This window comes from Mesitornis unicolor, unplaced genomic scaffold (genome assembly GCF_000695765.1).
Source record: "Mesitornis unicolor isolate BGI_N332 unplaced genomic scaffold, ASM69576v1 scaffold18711, whole genome shotgun sequence".
NCBI lineage: Eukaryota > Metazoa > Chordata > Aves > Mesitornithiformes > Mesitornithidae > Mesitornis > Mesitornis unicolor.
In genome coordinates this window covers 57,432-80,790 of record NW_010165995.1, presented here as the reverse complement: position 1 = coordinate 80,790, position 23,359 = coordinate 57,432, and the positions used below count along the sequence as shown (strand labels likewise).

The 23,359-nt window shown below is 39.6% G+C and overlaps 1 protein-coding gene across 1 annotated transcript; it reads left to right on the top strand.

Moving 5' to 3' along the window:
- Positions 1-6,774: 6,774 nt before the first annotated feature.
- On the top strand, positions 6,775-22,290 carry ANXA5 (annexin A5; the record flags this gene model as incomplete). The annotated part of the gene is made up of 11 exons (XM_010194822.1): positions 6,775-6,859; positions 7,953-8,047; positions 8,860-8,973; positions 11,340-11,430; positions 12,447-12,526; positions 12,987-13,043; positions 16,002-16,095; positions 17,909-18,004; positions 18,580-18,638; positions 20,659-20,781; positions 21,914-22,290. Coding segments are annotated over 11 exons (954 nt in total), but the record flags the coding sequence as incomplete, so codon positions are not given.
- Between the last annotated feature and the right edge of the window lie 1,069 nt (positions 22,291-23,359).

Sequence of the window (23,359 nt, the reverse complement as noted above, 5' to 3'; positions counted from 1 at the left end):
CCTCACTAAATGACTTTTCGGTCTCCCTTAAATTCAACCCAAAGTCTGGGGAGACGCGGAGGGGAGGGGACGAGGGAAAGCAGCTGATCATGTGAAGTGCACGTCAGACAACTTTTTTTCCGTCAGTTTCCACTACTTTAGCCAAGTTTTCGGTACCACATGTTTATATAGTGCTTGGGTGGAGGCTCCTTTCACTGGAGGAGGGAGGAGAAAAGAAAGCCGCCGTGGCTGTGCCCTTACAAAGGCCAGGGTAATTGCATAGTAATGTAGTAGTAGTTTCATTATTTGAATTTGATGAGTGGAAATATTAGTGGTGTCTTAACACTTCTGAGAATATTTACTTATACTCTGTCTAGATTTAGTTTTAAAAGAAAGAAAGGCTACTTTATTTTAAAAACAAAAGTTTTTAATAGTATTCCAGTAAATCCTTAATGTCTTGGGTCTTTTTGAGAGGATTTTTCTCAATTTAAATATCAAGCCTGGTTTGTAAGATGCATCTCAGGAAAACAGGACTCCCCTTACCCATGCCTTTGCAGGGCATCTGACTGGACAGATCTACCTGGCTGGCCTTTTCTGAGGTATATATAGTATTGCTTATAGGCCTGAGGGTAACTTCCCTTTAGTGACAGCGTGGCAATCTGCAATTCACTTGTCTGTTCCACTGAGTTGCAAACTTTAATTCTTGATCTTTGTAAAAAAGGACTTTTCATTCTTCACTAGTGTAAACCAGGTTTCTTGTCTTTATGTAGTAGAATTTTGTATTGTCTGAGGTGACACTTGGGGCTGGTTTACTAACTGGTGGATGGTGGTAGGTTCAAGTAATTGGAATGATGACGTCTTGTAATAGGTGGGCAATGTCCTCCAATTTCCACATCCAGGTGACTGTTTTTCACCAACTTCAGAAGTACTCTTTTCCTGTGCAGTTATGCAGCCATGAAGGACTGAGAGTATTAAAGCTTTGTAGCTTGTAATTTATTTTATAATAATAAAAAATCTTTAAAGAATAAACTCTGCTCCTCACAGCAGATATCTGTTCTAAATTTTGTTGTGCCGTGAAGTAATGGTGAGAAATTAAAATGTCAAGAATCAACTGGTGGTAGTTACTTGTATGTACAACTAAAGGTTCAGAGTTCAAAAAGGCTGCACAGCACAGTGTACTGAATTCCAGTTCAGTCTAGATATATCCCTGAAGAGTAAAACCTTTGGAGAAGATAAGTTATCTTTGGAGTCTTGGTCACTGAAGTATTCATTCTTGCTCAGTTACGGGAAGATTTCCGCCCCCCTACCCCCCCCCAGCAAAGACCTGACGGATTTTATGTGTTTCATGTCCAGGACAAAAAAGTTTGTTCATTTTGTGGGAAAACTACGGCATGCCATAATGTCCTGTGCAGACCACTCCCTCCATGACTCTGTTTAATCTGCTTTATTTGGCAGATCACTGCTGTCCTAACAAGCTGCCTTTTCTCACACACCTGTATGTGTAGTGGTCTTTGTTAAAGCATTGATGCACACGGTATGATCGCTTCCTGCTTGATGAACCTGTCTTGGAAAAGCTACCCCGTGTTTGCCAGTTCAGAAATCTGGAAAGAAAGCAACAAAAATGTTCTCTACTTGCATGCTGCGGACTGTCTGTTTTAGTCTGCTACTCCCAAATTTTTCCCTGGGTGTAAAGTTGGGACCATTTTATGTATCCATGTGTAAACTGCTGGGAGAGGAGTGCTTACTGCCAGTGAAGGTGTGGCTGCTGTGCTCTCTATCTGAGTTCCTGTTCTGCCGATGCGCACATGTGACTTGGAGTGCAGGTATAGTGTCGCTAACTCCAGGTAGTGCTTCAGGGGGTGATGTCTCACATTGCAAAGTACAAATGCTTTTTCAGAATTGAGTCCGAAGCAGCTCTTTGGCTTTTTTACTTGTGGGGACAGGTGCTTTGAGTGTTCTTGCAAATGTCCCTGCATTTGTTCCTGCATTGCTGTTGCTTGCTCTTCTTTCTCCCTTTCCCTCCCCTTCCTTTTTTTTTTTTTTTTTTTTTTTTAAATCTTTCTCTCCTCCTTATCTTTGGTATCTCCATGGTGCACTGACTCAGAGGTTGACACAGATGTTGTGTAATTCCGTTTTTTTGTCAGGAGTTTAAATTTAGTGCGGCAGATGTGAATATAGTCTGCTGACTAGAGCTTACTCCTTCCAGTTAAGAGGACAATCTGAAGCGTTACTAAGCTTAGAGAGGTGTTTTGTAGAGGCATCTTTATAGTTGTGCATTTGCATCAGCTCTGTGCCTGTATTTATCCACATACACTGTAATTTAGGTCCTCCTGCCCTTGAAATTTTGGTAAGGATGTCATGAAATAGGTTAAATATTTCTTACATGAGATTAAAGCACAGTGTGAACTGGGATCTCTGTGGGGGCTTCAGTGGCCACAAAGGCTTTTGATTTACCAGTGAACACTGTGCTGTGCTTTATGTGCAAGATGGCTGTTCTTGTGTAAGAAATCTGGAGGCACTCTGTCATTTATTCTAGCACGTGACCTTCTGGGCTCTCTTCTGGCTTCTGAAAACCACCAACCTTCTCTGTTTCTCAACTTGCGTCCTGGAAAACATTTTCCGTTTTCATTCTTAGCACTCCACAGTTTTCCTGTGCCATCTTGTAAAGAGATGGCTGCTTAAAAAAAAAAAAAAGGTGCTAGTGCGCTGGGCTTTCCAGTAGCAAGCTGGTGAGAGCCCACTTCTGTTGCTGCTGAGCAGGTTGGTGTAAGGGGGTAACTCTTCACTTATGGGAAATCTGGCTGGTAGGAACTTGCTATGAGTGTGGAAGGAAGTTTGAATCAGCTAAAGTATGATCTTTTGTTTGCTGCTAATGAATGCTTTGTTTTTAACAGTGGCAAAACACGGGATCTCCTGGGTGGGAAAAATTAAAAGGAACCTTGTTAAGTGGCTGTTGTTGACGTTACAGACAATGCTGTTGCCAGGGTATGTGGCCACATAACATCAGCTTTTGAAAGCAAGTTATCTCTTGGGAGAAGTTAACATAGCTCTGAGGTGCTTGTTAGAAACATCTTGCTTGATGATATTTTGTCTTCTTGTCCTTCTGAAAACTTTTTGCTAGAGTAGAATAAACAAAAATAACAGAGAATGTGAATGTTCTCATTTAGAGGGTGATAAATTCTAAAGCTAAATCCTCTCTTGCTTTTAAGTCTTCTTATTTTTTTTTTCTCCTCTGCCTTTCTTCTTCACGTTGATTTTGTGCCTCTAGGGGATGCATTGGTCTCCTTGATAGGTGTCTGGAGAAAATGGAAGCTGCTGTTTATTTCTAGTGTGTAATCACAAATTTGCACTTGTGCTACACGTGGTTGCTTAACAGCAGTTAGTCTGTTGGGGAATGTAGAAAAAACAGAACGGGGATAGGTTTTGTGTGTTACAGTCTTGTGATATTCTTTCTGTTCAGGTCTTGCCTGTTGTCCTTCTCTTTGTATTTTACTGCCAAGTGTAGGGTGTTGCTATTTAGTAAGTGATCACTCCGTATTACAAGTGGATTTATATCAAATACTATTTGTGTCCTCCTTCCCATAGATGTACTTTGGGCTCTACTGGAGAGGAAACTTACTAACCAAAATAAGAATTACCTATGAGGCTGCAGTGTAACTGTGTATCTATTTGCATAAATGGCAAGGAACATTCTTAGAGATACTAAAAATACCACCATTTATTTACCTCTGTAAAAAGTGAGGAAGTTTGTAAATAAATGCTAAACAGTTGTCTTTCAGTTCACTGTTTTTCAGGTTATGTCAGGATGGCGTAGCAGTTGTGATCCATCTGTAAGAACCTGTTTGTTTTGATAAAGTTTGGACTCAATATTGAAACAGTAGCTTAGTTGTCTGATAAATGAATGTCTGGCTTTTGTCAGAAACTCTTTTGAATGGATCTTTTATTTTGTTAGAAATGTCTGGTTTGTAGCTCCTATTTAAGATTCTCTGTGACTGAAAGTTGACTTCAGTGGTTCAGACAGTGATGATGGTTTAGAGCAAGTGCTTGCCCTCTCATTTTTTGGCCGAAAGGTGCCATGTTTGGGAAGGAGGAGGCAGCTCTTGTCTCCATGGATTGAGTTTGTTAACTGCTGCAGGGTTTTCTGCCACTGCATTGTGTTTGCAAATGAGAAATTGGGACTGGAATAACTAGTAAGAGTGCTCCTGGACAGTTGGCTGGTTTAGATGGATTTGTGTTTGTTAAATATGGTGTGCCTGAGTATTTCCTGCCATACCCTCATAGCCAGATCAGACTGCAGGGCTCTAAAAAGCTGGAAGAGTAGGTTTTTGGCATCAAAGTATAGGGATGGTGTAAATCTCAGCGGTGGGCCCACTATTGTCAGTGTCACATCTGCCCACATGTGGCCTCTGAAGACAGCTAGACTGTAGGTTGTACTTGGGCCCACAAAGCTGCATCCAAGCCTGTCTTTTACTGACAGCCCCTGCTGTGGTGGTGCTCTATTTGCAGCAGTGTATAGTGCGAAGGGCAGAATGTGTAGCAGGAGATTTTGCTGTTACAGCTGCTGTCTTTGTGGTACCAGGTGACATGGATTTTTATTATTCTGGATGGCAGAACTGCAGCAGTATTTCTGGTTTGTGGGCTAGGTGCCGCTTCAGTACTGATTGAGAGTGGTTATGGAAGGTGGGTAGCCAAAATCCAGTACTTGCTGCGTGTCGAAAGGAAATGCCTGGAATGCAGATGGTGGCCAGACATTGAGAAAACTTTCAGGCTACAGCTACACCAGAAGAATTTCAGGAACTGTTCATCGAGCTTAGTGTATGTTGAGGCTTTCTGCACAGTGCTTTGGAAAAAAGGGTTATGGAAGGATTCTTCTTAGTTAACAAAAATGAGATGGGTGATGGAGAGTTAGGTTTAATCTAGCATTTAATGTTCACATCTGTGTTGTCTGAAACAGCCACAGAGGAATGTTGGGCCTTTCTCACAAGATTTAGGAATTGTGAAGTGGAATTCCACTTGCTTATAACAAGATAAGCAAAAGAAAGCTTTAACTCAAAGGTCAGTAACTATTTCCTCTGAGATTTGTTGACTCTTTTTCGTTTTCAAAGGAGAATGGTGGTAGTTCTATAATATTAGTTAAGATGATACAAAACAAAACAGCAGGAAATATGCTTTTAAATAACCCTATGCTGGCTGGCGTAGTAATAAGGGAGGAGGAGGAAAACAGAGGCTTTTCAGTCTTTATCTGTTTCACCAAATTAAATTCAATTTCTAAAACTGAGTCACAAAGCCTTGCGATTTTTTTCACGTTAACCTTTGGAATTAGCTTGGAAAATGAGAGTAAGTACATATTGCTGTGCCTAAATTTGAAGTACTGCCTAAAAACTTGCTTGTAATGGGGAAAGCAGAATGCTTCAGAGGAACTGTTAATGCCTCTGAAGTACTCTGGATATTGTAAAAAAAGAAAGTTTGTTGAGAAACAGAAAAAAGTTTGTTGTTGCTATTAAATGCTGTGATACTTTGTGTTCAGATTTTCTGAAATACAGCGGAGGTAAACCTAACCCATTACTGCTTCTTCAAGGAGGGGTAGGGAGTCTCTGGTGGCAGTAACACACAGGGGCCTGAGAGGCAGCGGAGCTCCAGGGCAGTTTCTGGTTAGTGCTCCCCAGCTCTTTTCTCTCTGCTTTGCTGGCTAACTTGTCTTGGATGAGTCCATTGACTTGAAACCAAAGCACAATGTGGCTGAAATTGCTAACTTGAGGCAAAGGCCAGATGGCTGTGCTGCCTGTGAAATAATCTGGTGCCAGTCTCAGTAGGTGTCTTGGCACTTTCTTTCATGTACTTTCTTGAGAGTGGAAAAATGTCCTGCTTGTACTGATTACTACTTTTGTACAGAGATGCTTACAAGAAATTTCTCTACAGCTGTTAGGAAAACCTCCCTATTCCTAAGACCTATTCCTGAAAGCAATTTCCCTTTTTGGCCATTGCTTTACTTTTATAGCTTAAATAAACTACTGTGCTCTACACATACAGGTTCTGAAATTGTCATGTTTAAATAAAGACAAGATTTTTGTGTAAGGGGGATGAATATACTTCTATCCAAAGAGAAACTCCCTGAAGAGCCATGTTCCATGGAAACGTAGTAGAATTATTTTTGTTCCGATGGGCTGATCAAAAGATTGAACGTTATGTTTGAACTGGGTTTTTTTAGCTGTAAACTACTATGAGAAATGTAGCTGAATAACTAGTAAAAAGTTTCTTATGCCAGAAGAAACGTAATGAAAAATTGAAAGCCAATGCAGAGTTCAGTAGGTCCCATGTGCAATGTGACAGAGAAAAATCTGTGTGATACTGGTTGAAAGCTCCAGTGGTTTTTCTTGAGAAGAGGAAGTCCTTATTTTCAAATATGTCTTGGATCTTTGTGCAGCTGTTCTTGCATACGTGACTTGTGCAATTGATTTCCCGAATTACTTTAACAGATTAGAATTTCATAGTCATTCTCTTGCATTCACGCACCAGCGTTGTAAATACCAATCCTGCAAACTATCGTTATGTAAATATACTTGAACGTAGCTGGTGTACTGCTGGGTAAAACCATAGTAGTACTTTTGGAGTGACTTTTTGACTGCTTAAATACACACAGACTGCTATTTAGTTGGACAGTTGCAGGAAAAATGCTATCATTCTTTTGGATTGTGGATTCAAATTTAGTCTGAAGTCATATATGGAGAACTGAAAGGTGCTATCTTCTATTTCACTGTTTTTTCCCTTTCCCCTCACCCTCTTTCCCCCCTCTAGTACACAAGAGGCACCGTGACAGCCTTCTCTCCTTTTGATGCCAGAGCTGATGCAGAAGCCCTTCGTAAGGCCATGAAGGGAATGGGTAAGAATAATTTATTATTCAGAAAGGACTCTCACTTCTGTCTTGAAAACATCCTTTCTGAACTAATTTTTTAAATGTTAGCAGATAAGTATAGGGCATGCGTCTACATGCCATGGAATGACAACCCTAGGACTGCAGGAGTCTGGGCATGTCCTACTTTTGACTGCTGCTCTTAAGGATGTTTATTTTTAGGTTAGCATAAGGAAAAAAAGAAAGTGTTTTTCACATTACCATTAAAAAATGATACTCAACAGGCTTTTCTGCACACAGCATTTACTGCACAGTAAGCTAGAATGTGACTTCGCAGGTGACAACTGTGGAGAATTCTGGCAGTACAGTAGCAGCTCTGTGCTTGGAAAACCTGCAACTGTCCCGTTGGTGTGGGAGTCTGTAAGCACATTGCAGTTACTGTGAACAAAGAATACAAGCACACAGCATGAATGTCGAATAACGAGTCATCTGTAAAGTCACACTGTAGCTTTCTGCCCCGAAATTTCCCTGTGAGAACGAATCCTAATTTGCTACTTTTTTGAAGCTGCCTGCAGGAGGAAGCAGAAGGAAGGGACGAAGGGAAGTGTGATACACCTCAGCCTATTGACACTTTCAGGAGGGCTAGTAAGATGCTGTGCTGTGAGGGCTACTTTGCAAACTATTGTATATAAAATGCATAATAGCTCTGCAGTTCTGTACTCTGGGGTATTTGGGGTTACTGGACTGAGTTTTGCTGTAAATCAGCAGATTATTTATTCCAAAGTAAATCTCTTAGTGAGCCCAAAGGCAAGGCTCCTCTGTAGAATACAGACTGTGACTAAATGTTATAGCTAATTCCTGGGATGCTGGAAGCAGTGTCTGAAACAGTGCTGATGGAGAACAAACAGCATGTAAGGTCCTCCAGCCATATTTTTGCAACAGCAGAACACCAAACCTGGCGGCTCAGCTTGGGTTATGGTGACATTTGTTGCTTAAATGCTTCTGCTGTTTGTCAGCAAGCTGTTATTTTCAAAGCATCTTTAATTGTCTTTTGAGTTTGTGCCACTGCTGTTTGTTTAAATTTTAGTGTGTGTTTGTAACTCTTTGTTCTTTCTTATTTCAGGGACTGATGAAGAAACTATTTTGAAGATCCTTACCAGCAGAAACAATGCTCAGCGTCAAGAAATTGCATCTGCCTTTAAAACCTTATTTGGCAGGGTGAGAAGAAAAAAAAATAACTCTAGAAATGAGCTGAATGTGGCCTATGAAAACTTTGAGGCACATTCATCGCGAGCTCTGTAAAAGGTTCCATTGAAGAAAATATAGTTTTGCTTCTGTCTCCCCCTCTCCCTCTCCCTGTCATATCCTTAAATGCTGGCTAATTTAGAATATTCCTTTAAGATTAGCACAAAGGAGTTACTTTCTTCTATATTTCAGTCCAATATGTCTTAGATGGGTTTTTGTGCAGAAGCTCCTGTAGTTCCCTGTTAACATGCTTCTAGTACTGACCTCATTCTCAGTATGGAAAAAGTTCTCAGATATTTTGAAACAAGATCTGCAACAGAAGATGATAACAGAAAAAGAATGTTCTAGAGTGAGAAAATGTGGCAGAAATAAAGCAGCCTAATACTATAGGAGAGAACAAAAGCAAGTAATGGTAGATAAAGCCTTAAGTGAGTTCAAAGCTTGTTGCTTTCTTAAAGCATTGTTGGATCTATTAATACTCTAGCTGGGTAGCCTTTGTTTCAAATAACAAGTGCAGGGTTTAAAACTAGGGTTTAAATAATTTCTATATTGGAAAAAATATTAAAAAATCACTATATGTTTCAGGTTTTCCAAATGCCCATATATCCTTTTCTTCTGCCTTATTTGGCTACGTTTGTTTCAGTTCAAATAGCAATTAAAACAAAGAGAGTCTTGTCCCTTGTGCTTTTTGATGTGTCTTCAGAGTCTTCTGGTTTGCAGACACACATGCATCAATTTTAAATGGTGAGTTCCTGTTCATTACAGCACTGTTTGTTCTGCATTAGGATCTTGTAGATGACCTGAAATCAGAACTGACTGGCAAATTTGAAACGTTGATGGTATCCTTGATGAGACCAGCATGTATTTTTGATGCACATGCCCTGAAGCATGCCATCAAGGTAAGAGGACTGAGGGAAGGGAATTAATACATGGTATGAAATGTTTGTTGTTCTCTTGTTGTTTTTAGGAATGAACTTTCAGTGAGTTGTTAGGGAAGTGCTAATAGAAGTAGCCTTTTTTTAATTAGGAATGTTATGCTAATACCTGCTATTATTGCTAATACAATAGTTTTGCCTGGTTTCTTATTTAGTCGAGTAATGCGTTAGAGGCAATTTAGAAATCTAGTCTGTATAATGTTTTATGTGGAATTATTTTAATGAGAAACTATGTAATGTTAAGAGAACGGTGTTGCTGTAGATGCAGATTAAAATCTACATAGTGTAAGATTTGTGCCTTCTGATTTAAATATAATGAGCAGATGTGCATGTTGCTTTTAAATTCTTTTTGTTGCTCAGGTACAGTGCTGAAGTCCAGTGGACACTAGATTTTTCTGCTATGAGCAACCTAGGTTTTATATCTATACAGCTGTATGCATGATCTGCATTTTAGGTCAAGGCATTTCATTAAAGTGTGATGCTTTTTGTATGTCTCTTCTTGACTATTATTTAAGCTATAGAGTGTTTTACACCTGAGGGATTACAGTGGAACTCCAAAATTGGTGGGATAGCATAGCTGTGTAAACTGATGTCCAGCACCAAAATGACAAGCAGGCACTATCTGTATTATTGAATGTATTCTAGAGGCTGCCTCCAGTAATACAGGGGGAAGAGTTGATAGCCCTGTCAGTGTTACATTTCTAAGGTTTCTCTCTCCAGCTGAATGCGTTCAGTGCCTTTCTGGGAAGGCCGTGTAACGAACAATTTACAATCTGTATGTGTGCTGTCTTCCATGTGGCCCTATGTTTTTTTCCTCTGTCACACCTGTCTGATATCATCAGCCTGTGGAAATTCAGGAATTGGATGTCCCTGGATTAATGACAGAACCTGTTAATTAAAGCAGAGGACATTGAACTTGACTTGTGTTAGCTAGTGCTTGGCTGGGTGACACACTCCCAGGATCTTTGATGACCCACTGGTTAATATGTAGGCTTCTGTCAACTGTGCAAGCTGGGGCTCGTGAACCCATGACCCAGCAAATAGTATCTCAAACAACAGAAACTTTAATCCTGGAAGGGGAGATGGCACCTGACAAAGAAACTGATAAAGGCTTTGTCTAAATGGAAAATATATATTCCAAAGTTCCTCTTATTGACTTACGAGTCAAAGACCGGCAGGGAAATTACAGAACAGATGGGCGTAAGAGGGAAAATAGAGATAGTGATACAAGAGTGGTTTTGTTCTTGTCACTTACAAAAAACAGTATTAAACATGAGGGGATTTCAGAAAATGCGTTTGCACAGGAAAAATGTTGATACCAGCTGCAGTTCAGCTAAGGTGAATAACAACAGTATTCTCTGCAATAGCAGAGACGTCAGTGCAAGATAACAACTCAGAGCATTAAGTCTGTTCTGAAGACTGTCCCATCGATTTTCAGTGCTGCTGCTACTTAGGCTGCTTAGATGAGAGCTAATATAATTGTGCTTGCCTCACTTGTTGAGTAGGTGTGTTCCTGAAACAATCTGCATTTTGAAAATGGTTACATGTAACCTAGCAGATTTGTATTTTGGATATCTTTATATGCAGTTAGTATTCAGATTTTCTTTATAGGAAGGATTGTAAATAACACTCCGAAGCAAAAAATACACAGTATTGTATTTTGGCGTTGCTTTTGTGAAGTGACTCCTTTGGAAGCACGAACAGCAATGGCTTATTGTTACCAACTCAGACTTGTGGAAACAAGATACTGCCTTGGCTTTTGTAAATTTTATCCTTGTAAAAGTGAAGAGTGCCTGTTGTGTCTGCTGTAATTAGAGTGCAGCAGCTTAAATTATCTGGGTCAGCTATTCTATTGTAAAATGTGTGTGTTTGCAGTGAAAGAGAGGGTGGGTTTAACACAGAGCAATTCATAGAAGGGAAGGGTAAAGACTGCTGGGTGGCTCTGCGTTTATCTGTGTACCTGCTGATGAAAGGCATTCTATGAACTAGAGCTGAGATAGAAACTGTTACTCTCTTCATTCAGTTACCTTGATGTCATTGACTGTACCAGTGAAGAACTGAGGCATATCTGGGTGTGCTTGAACGTGGAAGGGCTCATCTGAATCCTGCAGCAGTGAGCTTTTATTAAGCATTGGGTTGGTTTTGGAACAACCCAGAACTGGAAGAAATTCTTTCTGAAACTCCCACAATATACCAGATAAAAAGAAAATGATTTCTCTTTATTTGGTCAAAATGAGTTGATACTTGCTTTTGATTGTCAAAGAGAATTCTAATTTTTCTTTTGTTATTCCACCAACGGATTTATACTTTTTTTGCTTGCACCCCTTTAGGGAGCAGGAACCAATGAGAAAGTGTTGACTGAGATTCTTGCCTCCAGAACACCTGCAGAAATGCAGAATATTAAACAGGTTTATCTGCAAGGTAAAGTTCAGTATAAAACGAAGTTCTGTGGTGTCTGTTCAGTTGTCTTAATAGAACTTTAGTGCGTATTTCAAATAAGGTCTATCTGTGAACTGACAGATATGTTCAATAAGTGGGATTTTGTTCTGCTGTGTGGCAAAACTTCCTATTGAAAGAAACATTGAGTTTGAATTGTAAACTAAAGTAGTTTTTATTTTGGGGCTATGACTAGGATGCAGGTTGTGGTGTTTTGTGCTTTATAGTTAAAATTCATTCAAATGCATTTCTCTTTCACTCGTTATTTTCATCCCTTTGAATCGAGATTTTTAGTAATTGGAAACTAGAAAACTGGTATGACTGGAAGAAACAGAAGTTACTTTTTGTCTTTTGCTCAGTGTTCTGTTCAAATACATTTGTGCTAGAACAAGTGCAGCTTTTTGGTTGTCCACAGGAGTGTGTGATTTTACCCTGTTATTCTGGGGTTGATTTTTTGTTGTGTGTGGTTTTTGTTGTTGTTTGTTTGGGTTTTTTGTTTGGTGTTTTTTTGTTTTGTTTTGTTTTTAAGGCAGCGTTTAATTTAGCACGTTTATTTTACCTCTACGAAGATTCCTGCCCCACAAAATAATTCTCATGTCTTAATGAAGTTCAAGGTAAAACTTAGGGTCTCCATGGACAAAATACATTAGTACCAGACTTTTCTGGGCTCACAGCTGTTGTACAGTTGTCAGACTGCTGTATTTCAGCATAACTCCAGATCTGTGTGCTCTTTAGCTCCCTGAAGAGCTGAATCTAACTTTGTATTTCAAAATATTTTGAGCAATCTCCTCTTGATACTAGATGTGAGATTTTTTTTTTTCACCTCTTTTACAATAATGTTAGGTTATAAGTGAAGGCAGAATATATTCTAATTGTTAAAGCTTTTATGATAAAAGATTCCACAAACTGTGAGTCAAATTAACTTTTTTGCCTTTCCTTGCTTTTGCCTCAAAATAATAAGGAAGTCTGTAAGGTGGTGAATGGGTATTGCTCTTTTGCAGAGTATGAGGCCAACTTGGAGGATAAGATAACAGGAGAAACATCAGGTTATTTTCAGAGACTGCTGGTGGTCCTGCTGCAGGTCGGTATCTCTTGGTGTGCACGCATATGTGTATGATTTTCACTTGCTTTCCTGTCTGATGTACACTTGTCACTTTCTGCTTACTCAGCTGGGATTCTAGATAGGCCTGGTGATAGGCAGGATTGGTTCTGAAACTGAATCACTTCCCCTGGCTTGCAGGGTCAGTTATGGTCTGTTACGGGTCATTTCAACATCACTGGATTGAAAAACTTCTGTAATGCCCATGAGCATAGCAGAATGTGTGCTACGTGGGGTTTTGAAGGTAACAGGAGATCAAAACATTTCTTTCATAAAGATACATACAAGCAAGAATGGAAAAATAATGTGATTTTGGAGAGGGTGCTTTGGGGATTGACTTCTCACAGTAACTCTTACAGGCTTGATATAACAAATAAGTTGTTGGGGTCTTTTTATTCAACTTTTCGTTCTTCAGTTTACAATTTTAAAACATCCTCTTTAGGCGAATAGAGATCCTGATGGCAGCGTCAATGAAGGTCTCGTTGAGCAGGATGCTCAGGTGAGTGAATGACTTGGGGTTTTGGGCATTGCTACAAGTTACCTTGCAGAGATTGTATATAGCTAGAATTCAAATGTGAGAGAGAAATTGTTAAGTTTCTTTCTGTGTGCTTCTTACTACATTTTCCTGTGCTTTTATATGTTCTGGACAAAGCAGTGTCAAAGCCCAAAATATTTGGAGTAAGATTTTTGGCACTTCTGTATTTCAGTGTTAAGCATGTCTTGTTCCGCTTATTACTTAATGAGGTGCCTGAATGGAACAGTGATGAGATCATTGGAAGAAAGGGTTAGGATTGCTGAGGCTTTGTGACAGAGACACCCACTGCTGGAAAACTCAGAGATGTTAATGGATTATGCCTTAATATCTGAACTTGAACTTCTCTCTGAATTCAGTCCTTACATATCATGTATCATATGTGTGTAGTAGTGAAATGTTAATGCTATTTGGTGAGGGATGCCTCCATAAAGGGTGAAATACTAAAGAGAGAATATACCAAATATTCTGATTTACTGTAACCAGATGACAGTTTAAGAATTGCCTCTAAAGAGTTTCTAGGGACTCACATACTGTCCTCTGCGAGTGTTGTCCGTGATGGCACTGATCACTACACCTATGCTTCAGACAGGAAAAGGAAGACCAGGAGTAAAGAGACTGTGATGCAGTCTCTTGCTGGATGTTACTGGCTTTGTTAGTTGTAGTGATGGTCAATGTTTCAGTGATTTGATTACAGAACTCATTTAATACATTCTTCTTGGTTATTTCACATAACTCTGGGCTAGACGTTTTCTTCTCATAAATTGTCAGTTGAGATGAAAGAAAATCTATTGATTGTTCAAGGTGGCAAGGAAGAAAAGCAGAATACCAGATCAATAAAATGTTCTCCTGATAGCAGGGCAAGATGGGGAGAGAGACAGGCCAAATGTGTATTACTGGCACAGGCCTGTCCTTTGCTATGTAAATTCAGAAAGCATTGTTTTCCTGCTATTAAAACTAATCCTGTGGAAACCAGAGCCTGAAAAATAGTGAGGCAAATGTTTGAATCACTGACCTGACTGTTTCAGGAAATTGCGTCAGTCTTGCCTTTTAGCTGGGTTTACATCATTGATGAAACCCATGAATCACAGGCCTTGTTAGGTAGATAAGAGTCTTTTTTGCCTCTTTAGTTGAGTTTAAACGAGCATCTAAATTTAGGAGACACCATACTTAAACTTAGAAAAAGTCTTGGTTTTCTAAATGGTCTCTGTAGTTTATGTACATTTAGCTTGAGCTAATGTGTTCTGTCTTGTTTCTCTTTATTGATATCTTTACATTCAACATCTAACATAGCTGGAACAGATTTAGAAATTTTGGCAGGTATAGATGGTATATTGAGGTATGTGACTGTGCAAATGCAAGACTGGTTTTCGCTACCAAATGTTTGTCTTGATGAATATGATATTCTGGGAGGGATTTGAAACAGTAGAGAGCAACCTTTTTATTCAGTGGTGATTTTTTTTTGGGGAGGTGGTCTGTGATTACTTGCATTAATTGAAACCAGTTTGGGGAACGCACATTCACGCTATGAGATAGTGTGAATGTGCAGAGAACTTGCAAGACTTTTCTGAGAATGGCTGAAAGAGAAAGTTTAACTTTTTGGAAGAGATGTTGGGAATATATATTTTTTTTAAGTTATACAGTTGACGGACATTTTGGGTATTGCACAGCAGCAAGGCAGGTGAAAACTTAGAGCTCACATAAAATGCCATTCACAACTTCTAGGATCTCTGCAGAAAAGCATTCCTGGAGTTTCTAAATGCTGTGCTGGGACTTCACATCTGCTACTGGGTGGAGAATGCTGGTATTCATTTGAAGAGCTTGACATGTGTTATTTTGAACAAAATGTCCTTGCAATGCCTTGATAGCCTTTTTCCTCCCACCCTTTTGTACTCTGTACCATTAATGTTAAAAAGAGCGTGCAGCAGTCACAAACGCATTTTGAATAGGTTTGTGGGAGAAACATAGATAGGAAGTTTGTAACGTCACATTCAGGTTTTATGTTATAGACAAACAGATGGCCAGCAGTGTTGCTATGCAGCAAATTTGGTTGCCTGGATTTTTCTAGGAAATATTAGACTGCCTGAATATAGGTGTAATCTGTTTGCCTGTCCTCTGCTCTCCCTGAGGCGGGAGAAAAACGGCTATATACTATGATATCAACAGACCTTTCTCCTTGCATGGTGTTTAGCACATTATTTGCAAAGGAACTTCTGAGTGTCAGGAAAAAGAACTACTTTCATTTTCTGAATTTTTTTTTCTTTCCCATTTTCCCCCTTCTGTTGCTTGCTCCAGCTTTTTTAGAAGTGCTTAAATTTCCTAAGTGCTCCTAATGGTCCAGTCATTATTTGCATTGAAGAAAGACTTGCCTGGAGAGCAATGAATGTGCTGAATTGATTAAAATCTGTTACTGATTAGGTTTCATGTGACTAAGAATTTAGCAGCCCACAAATCCTGGTTTTGTGAGCTTCTAAATACATCTTCTTCTCCTTCTTGGAAAACTTCTTCCTGGGCCAAGTTAGCATGGTTCTCCCATTGAGATGAATCATCATGTGAAGTTTTTCTAGTCTGATTTGAAAAAGAGGAAGAAAAAAAGCAGTATTAGGAATGGATTTTATCTCCTGTATTATTACAGTTTCAGAAAATTCTAGGCTTATGAGAGAGGGACTGTGCATGCGGTCAATTCTAGGGCCTTAAGCAGTATTACTTATGTAAATACTTTCACAGTTGATTTCAGAATTTATAACATTTCTTTCTACAGTCAGTTCAGTACTTGACAATTCTATTTTTTTTTCTCCAGCTATAGCTTGTTAGTAAGTTTAATGCAAGTTTAATGCTCCTTAGAGTGAGACAAATACTGCTTTTCAACAGGGTGCATGGACACATAACAAATGCTGTTGTTTTGATCTCTTGAATTTACAACAGGTTTTGTTTAGAGCTGGGGAGCTGAAATGGGGAACAGATGAGGAAAAGTTCATCACCATCTTGGGAACCAGAAGTGTTTCCCATTTAAGGAGGGGTAAGTAGTATGGTTTCATGTATGACTAAAAACTTCTGCCTGAGGTCTCAGTATTACCCAGTTAGTGGTAGACATGATAGAAAAGTTGCTTTCAGTACTGCATTTGTTAAGCCCAGAAATCTTTAATTGCCTCTTCCTTCTACTTAATACATTTAATTTTGTTTCCTGTAATTCAGTTTCCCCACAGCAGTGGTGATCTCCTGCTTGAAGGAAATCAATACTGCAGATGTGCAATAGGTCTGACTGAGGGACAGCTGGAGCGTTTCTTTCTGGATACTTGCTTGTTTGGGGTTGTTTTTTTAACTTTTGAAAGAGGTCATGGCAACAGAAGTGATTCTGAGAGTCTGTTATGAGTCATCATAGCCTGATGGAGATCCAGCCCTGAAAAGATCAACTCTTTTATAGGCGCATACCCTATTAGCTGTTAGTAGAGACAGTAATATTTTTTCCTGCTCCTTACCCATTCATAAGTCTGTTTTACCAAGCTGTTGAGGCCATTCGAAATAATGACCACTAAGTTTTGCTTTGGTCCTACAATTTTTTTGTTTTTCTTTTTGAATCTTTGGATTCATTTGTATTTTCAAAGGTAATTTGCTTTGTGATTTTACTGTTTAGTTTTTTTACCATTATTTGCAATGAAGTAATCCCAGAGTTTGTTTTGATGCATCCAACATTTACTTAGCATAATAGAAAAGTAAGGTTTCATAGAAAACTTCAGGTCTTACAGATATTCATGAACACAGACTCAAATAGACTGCCAATAGGACAGTTTGAGTGAGGTTTGTTTGATATGGTAGCCCAGTTTAGACAAGATCTTGTATTCAGGCTGAATGATAGCTTGCCTTGAGAAAAATGCTTATCATTTCCTAAAACTTCCCCGCTTTCCCTTTTCCTCTTCTTCCTACACACTTTCGCTGGATGAAATCAGTGAATCATCACAGAATCACAAAACATTTGAGTTTGGAAGGGACCTCTGGACATCATCTTGCCCAACCCTGCTTGAGCAGGGGTACCTAGAGCAGGCTGCGCAGGATTATATCCAGAGGGCTTTTGAATATCTCCAAAGACTCCACAACTTCCCAGGGCAACCTGTGCCAGTGCTGAGTCACCCTGACAGTAAAAAAATGTTTCCTGATGTTGAGACAGAACCGCCTGTGCCCATTGCCTCTTGTCCTGGCACTGGGCACCACTGAAAAGAGCCTGCGTCCATCCTCTTTACACCCTCCCTTCACATATTTGTACACATTCATAAGATTCTGCTTGAGCCTTCTCTTCTCCAAGCTGAACAGTCCCAGCTGTCTCAGCCTTTCCTCATAGGAGAGATGCTCCTGTCCCTTAGTTGTCTCAGTGGCCCTTCACTTGACCTGTTTCAGTTGCTCCATATCTCTTCTGTACTGGAGAGCCCAAAACTGGACCCCAGGCTCCTGGTGTGGCCTCACCACTGCTGAGCAGAGGGAAAGGATCCCCTCCCTAAGCCTGCTGGCCGCCCAGGATACCATTTGCCACCTTTGCCACTAGGGCACATCGCTGCTTCCTGTTCAACCTGGTGTCCACCAGGACTCCCAGCTCCTTTTCTGCAAATCTTCTGTCCTGCTGTTTGACCCCCAGCACGCGTACTGGTGCATGGGGTTGTTCCTCCCCGGGCATAGGAATGTGTTGTATAGTAGCAATCAGATAGGAAATAGATATTCTTCCCTCTGGCATATTTTAAATGAGTGGATGATGACATTCAGATGGCGCTAACCTGCACTGAGTGGGATACTGGGAGAAATGCTGGCTAAACTTGTGACTAAGCACACTTTCCGTTTTGCAGTGTTTGACAAGTACATGACTATCTCTGGCTTTCAAATTGAAGAGACCATTGACCGTGAAACCTCTGGTGATTTGGAGAAGTTGCTTTTGGCAGTTGGTAATTATGTCTTAATAGATCTAGAGTGGGCCTTCTTCATTTACTCCTAGGCCTCCTTAAATTGCAGTTGTTACAGGAAGTGGCATGAAAACAGGGTTACTTTAAAAGTTAATCACCTGTGATCTATTTTTGTATTTGGAGAACAGGCCTGTATTCGTCCTTTAATAGCTGTGTGTGGCGGGGAGTGCAGGGGCTCCAGGTGGGCAAGGTTGGGTTGGAGGGGTAGGGGATGGTGTTGAGCTGCATTCTGTTTGGTCATGTGTACCTCTATCAGGAAGTGAGACAAAACTCTGCCTTTGTTTCTATTCCTGGCATCTCACTTAGGACAATGTCATAGTACATTTGTAACTAGGAGTAGTATTTGACTAGCAAGGTCTCTTTCTATTGGAAACATACAGTGCATTCTAACTTCTAGAAGCTAAAGAGTTGAGGCAGAGGAACAGACTAGGTGGCAGCTGTATACTTAGCTGTCCACACTGGAGAGAATGATTCAGTAACACACACCTTGTCTTGACAGTGAAAGATTTTCCTGCACTGAAGAGCAATCAGTAATTTAATCCTTCGTCTTCTTTCAGTGAAATGCATCCGAAGTGTGCCTGCCTATTTTGCCGAGACTCTCTATCATTCCATGAAGGTATGTGCACGTTTTTCCATACATGATTTTCCATCTCCCCCAGTTACAATTCATCTCCCTTTCGCTTGTTCCTTGTTTCTTCTTCTGCTGCAAATACCATCAGGATCCTGTATCAGTAAGCATCTGCAAAATGTTTGGGGAATGCAGGTCTGAGACAGGATACAAATGATTCATAAGCTTTACTTCAAGTTCACTGTAAGTTTGTCAGACCATAAATCTTTTATAGGAATCATCAGCCCCATCAGCTGTTTTTGGACTTGTTACACTAGAAAATGTCTGAGTAGATCCACTGGGTACCTTCAGCTAAATAAAAACTACAGTGTGTTTAGGTGGTGGATTTACAGGCTGAAGGTGTAGTTAGCTCTGAAACACATTTTGATGACTATCCATCATAGCCATCTAAGGAAAGAGGCTTAAACAGCTACAAAAGATTTTGCAGGGGAATCCCATCAGTGACACAGCTGTGTTTCTGTTGGCTTTGCCTTCTCTTGGATAGGAAGAGATAAGCAGGGAAACTGTATTTTTAACTCTCAGTGGCTAATATTAATTAAAACCAAGGTAGGTAGTCTATTGTTTTCAGGCAAGTTATCAGCTTCCCTGAAGAATCTCATCATTCCCTCTGCAGAAAAACATTGAAGTATGTTTGTCACCAGATGGTTGTGTTGATGAGGTATCAGCATGAGAATTAGTGAAAAGAGATGAAGTGATAGCTTAATTTTGAAAAGCTGTTTTGCTTCTTTTGTAAACATCAGTGTAAAATAAGATTCAGGTGGAGAATACAAAATATTGTATGCTGAGCTGTATGAGGAAGATTACTTCTTTCTTATTTACCTATTTTTATTTTTTAGAGAATGCAACAGAAGACCTTTTTCTGTAGGTTTTAGAATCTTTTACATTTCTATTATGAGAAGCCTGATTAATGTCTGCTGGTGAGATCCTCATTTTTTTTTAAAAATGTAAATAAAAATCATTAAGCACTTCAGATAAGACAGATCTTCATTCTCTACTTCAGCAGAAGAGTTTGTACTTCTAATTTATCAGTTTGTCATGATACCGTTCTATAATGCGCGAAGTTTGCTTTCATGATTAGGTGGGGCAGAGCCTGTTTTTTACCAGATTCTAATGTCAAATCCTACTCAGAAACCACCAGACCCATGGCATAACTTTTGAGCAGCTCTAGGGCATTTTTAGATGTAATCCAAGAATATTACACCCAGTCGAAGGATTGAGTGGCCCTGGACGTTAGGCTGAAGATGATCGTGGGGGCTCTGCCAAGTCCTTCCTTGAGGTGCCTTAGCAGGTCAGCACGTGAAAATTTGTATTGCTTCAGCTTGTGTGGAGTCTGCCTTGTCTGAGTAGGAGAGGTCAGGATGTTAGTCTAGCACAGCCTGCCAGCACAGGATATATTAAAAAAAAATAAATTAAATCAGCAAAGATGAATAAAAGAGTGAGGCGTGTTTGTGTAGTTGGAAAAGGTTTAAGTTTGCCATCAAAATAAACAGCTGAGTAATTTGTGGAGTTGGTTGTTCTGCCTGTGCCTTGCTCTGTACTATGTTACATGCTTTGTATTTGTCATTGTTAGGATTTATGTACCCAGTTCCAGAACCTGATTGCAATTCTGCAGTCTCAGACTACATTGAAAGGATGGTTTGCATGTGATTCTGATTGTGGTGATCAGATATAGTACTCTGTAATCTTGGAACTGGATTGTTTTAAATTTGTGTAGGCATTCACAGTTGAAGCCTGTGAGATGAAATAAAAGGTCTGACTGTATAGCACTTCATAGAAGTCAAGGGCTTAGAGTACCTTGCATGGTCAGTCCTCCGTTCTCCACATTGCAGTGTGAATGTCTTGTGATATTGTCCCAGATATTCTCTGTTTTGGAGTAGAAATGTAATGCAGGAGTGTTTTGAGACACTGCTTGCTTTCTTGTTGCACCCTGGTTTTTATTTGTTGTTTTGATACAGCATCTGTCTAGAACAAACTCATATTTTAATATTATTTAAACTTTTCTCTTTAGGGGGCTGGCACTGATGATGATACCTTGATCAGAGTCATGGTTTCAAGGAGTGAAATCGATCTGTTCGATATTAGACAAGAACTCAGAAAGAATTTTGCAAAATCATTGCACCAAATGATTCAGGTAAAATTACTGTTCCATTTTTTGATAGGTGTCATTATTTTCTCTGTTTATTTTTATGGGAGGGGACCAATGTGAGTAGAGCTGGACAACTCGGTGTACTCTGAGAGCAGGGATGGTTGGTCTGCAGTTTTGTGGAGTACCACATAGCATCATTTAAGTGGGAGACATTGCCTATGGTAAGCTGAAGGTTTCTTTCCAGTCCAATGTTCACTAGGAAAGTAGATGTGGTCTTCTGAAATTATGATGACTCATATACCATTTTTAGCTACTCCCTCATTTTGTTTTTCTTGTCTTGGGTTCCTTCTGATTTTTAGTTCTTCAGAGAGAGTGCTGGCTCCAGAGAAATAGTATTGGGGTTAGGAGTCTGGATTACCACGAGGTTGAAGTTTAAATCTTGGATTGCAGCGTGGAACCTTTTGCACCATTCCAAAGTGGAAAGCATTTCACTGTGGAATTAGTGTCTGAATCATAATTTCCTTTGAGTGGATGGGAAGGAAAAGAGCCAGCAAGAAATCCAGAGCCAGCTGCTGATGCAAAGTCAAAGCCAAAATGCTTTTTTTTTTTTTCCCTTAAAACTTAACTGGGGGGTTATTTTATTTTATTTTATTTTCAAGTGCTGCTTTTTACATTTTTCTATTCTTGTTCCTAACACTGTGCTCTCTTAATTAGGCTGAGTGGAGTTGCTTTTGACACTGTCAGTCAGGTCCATAGAGATGCCCCATGGAATTAGTAGCAGAGCTTCCCATTAGTTACAGGGAGCAGAGCTGGGGCCTTTCTCAGTGATGGCAGCAGCACTTTGCACATTTAAAAGTTGTTGCTTTTGGTGCTGCTTTGGGCTTCTCTTTTGTTTGGACTCTGTCACTTGCAGATGAATGCTTTTTAACATGCAGTGGGTAATAGGGTTCTAGTAAAGCTCTCAGGGGCTTTTTGGATTTCTGAAAGTCTTTCTGTGTAAATATAGCTCTAACATAAGAGACAGAGAATTTCCTTGTCAGTCCTGCGTGCAGAGTCATCCAAGTGGATTTCCTGTGGGTGGGAAAAATGTATAATCTGTTGTACTCCTCCTTGGCTGCTGCGTTTCTTTGAGTTTCTGTGGTTGTGACTCATGGTGACTGCTCTGTTATATTAACAGAAAGATACATCTGGGGACTACAGGAAAGCACTCCTGCTCCTCTGTGGTGGAGATGACTAATGGTGGCAGTGACACGAAGGATTTGTTGTACTCCAGCTTTGCAGCCATTTAGTTAGCATGTCTAGCAAAGTTTTTGTATCTTAATGCTTTGTGGCTGTTTGAATTTATACTAGGATTGCATTTATTAAAAATTAACGTATTGATATCCAAGTGATAACTGGTCCCTCCTCCTCCAGCCTCCAGGAATTTCAAGTGCCTTCTGTGTGTGTGCAAGAGCTCTCTTCATGGAAGATGGGTACTGAGCACAGAACCTAGTTCTTTGCAAATGTTTTGCTGAAATAGGAAAAAAATAATAATGTATTTCACTAATAATTGCAAGATTTTATTTTGCTTTTATTCCTTGTATTTCCACTGAATGTTAAGCTAGATCTAACATTGCAAATGAAGAAAAGATATCCTTTGTATGTAAAATGTGAATGAATTTGCTGAACATAATGGAAGCCATCATCAGAAATCTAAAGGACCAATAAATTTTTTCCCTCTCAGCACAGTTGTATGTGGTTTTTAATGGGCAGAGATCTATTTTCCCTTTCATATGATTCTACTATTTCAAACTGTTGGTATATTTTTCCTACTATTATGCAGGCTTATAATTATATATGATGTTTTCCAGCTGTACGTCTTGATGTCTAGTCTAGTTTATGGGTGTTGTGATGCTGCTGCTATTCGACAGAGCTGGAATATCAAATTATTGGTATTTGCTGGACATTGCATTTTGTACTCCTTGGTTTTTTGCTTCTCCTCTGAAACTGGGGGAAGGAAGGAGAGCCGTTGGCACAGTGCGAAAGTAAAGCATATATGCTGCACTTGTAGGACCAGTTGAAGATTTCTGGGATGGAAGCAGATAAGGAAGAGATGGGAAGACAGTGATCCATGCTGCAGGGATCTTGGGTGAAAAGAGGATGGTTGCAGCACTGTCCTCTCATCAGGTTTGCAGGGAGCAGAGCACAGTGTGAGAGAAGCACCAGTCTATTATATAGGCTGCCTTAAATTCACTGCTTTAGTTCATTTATGACTGGCTCTGAAGATTAAATTGACATGTGTGAAGGGGAATAAAGAGACTGCTTTATCATGCATTGTAAGGTCTAAACACCATGGTTCTAAACTTAGCTTATCAGTTAGTCACATGCATCAGCTATGAAAACTGCACATTTTAATAGTCCTGTTGAAATCGATTCTTCACAGATTATTAAGAGCTTTTAAACTTCCATATATAATAAATGTAAAGTTTTACTTTTTTGATATTATAATTCAGAATTATTACTGTCATGCTGTCTTGCTAATAAGTACTGGGTTTCCAATGTAAAATATGAAAGCTCTTTTTATAAGTAAATATGTTAACTAAAGCCTGATCCATTCTAAAACCTTGTTTTCCATTCTTAAGCA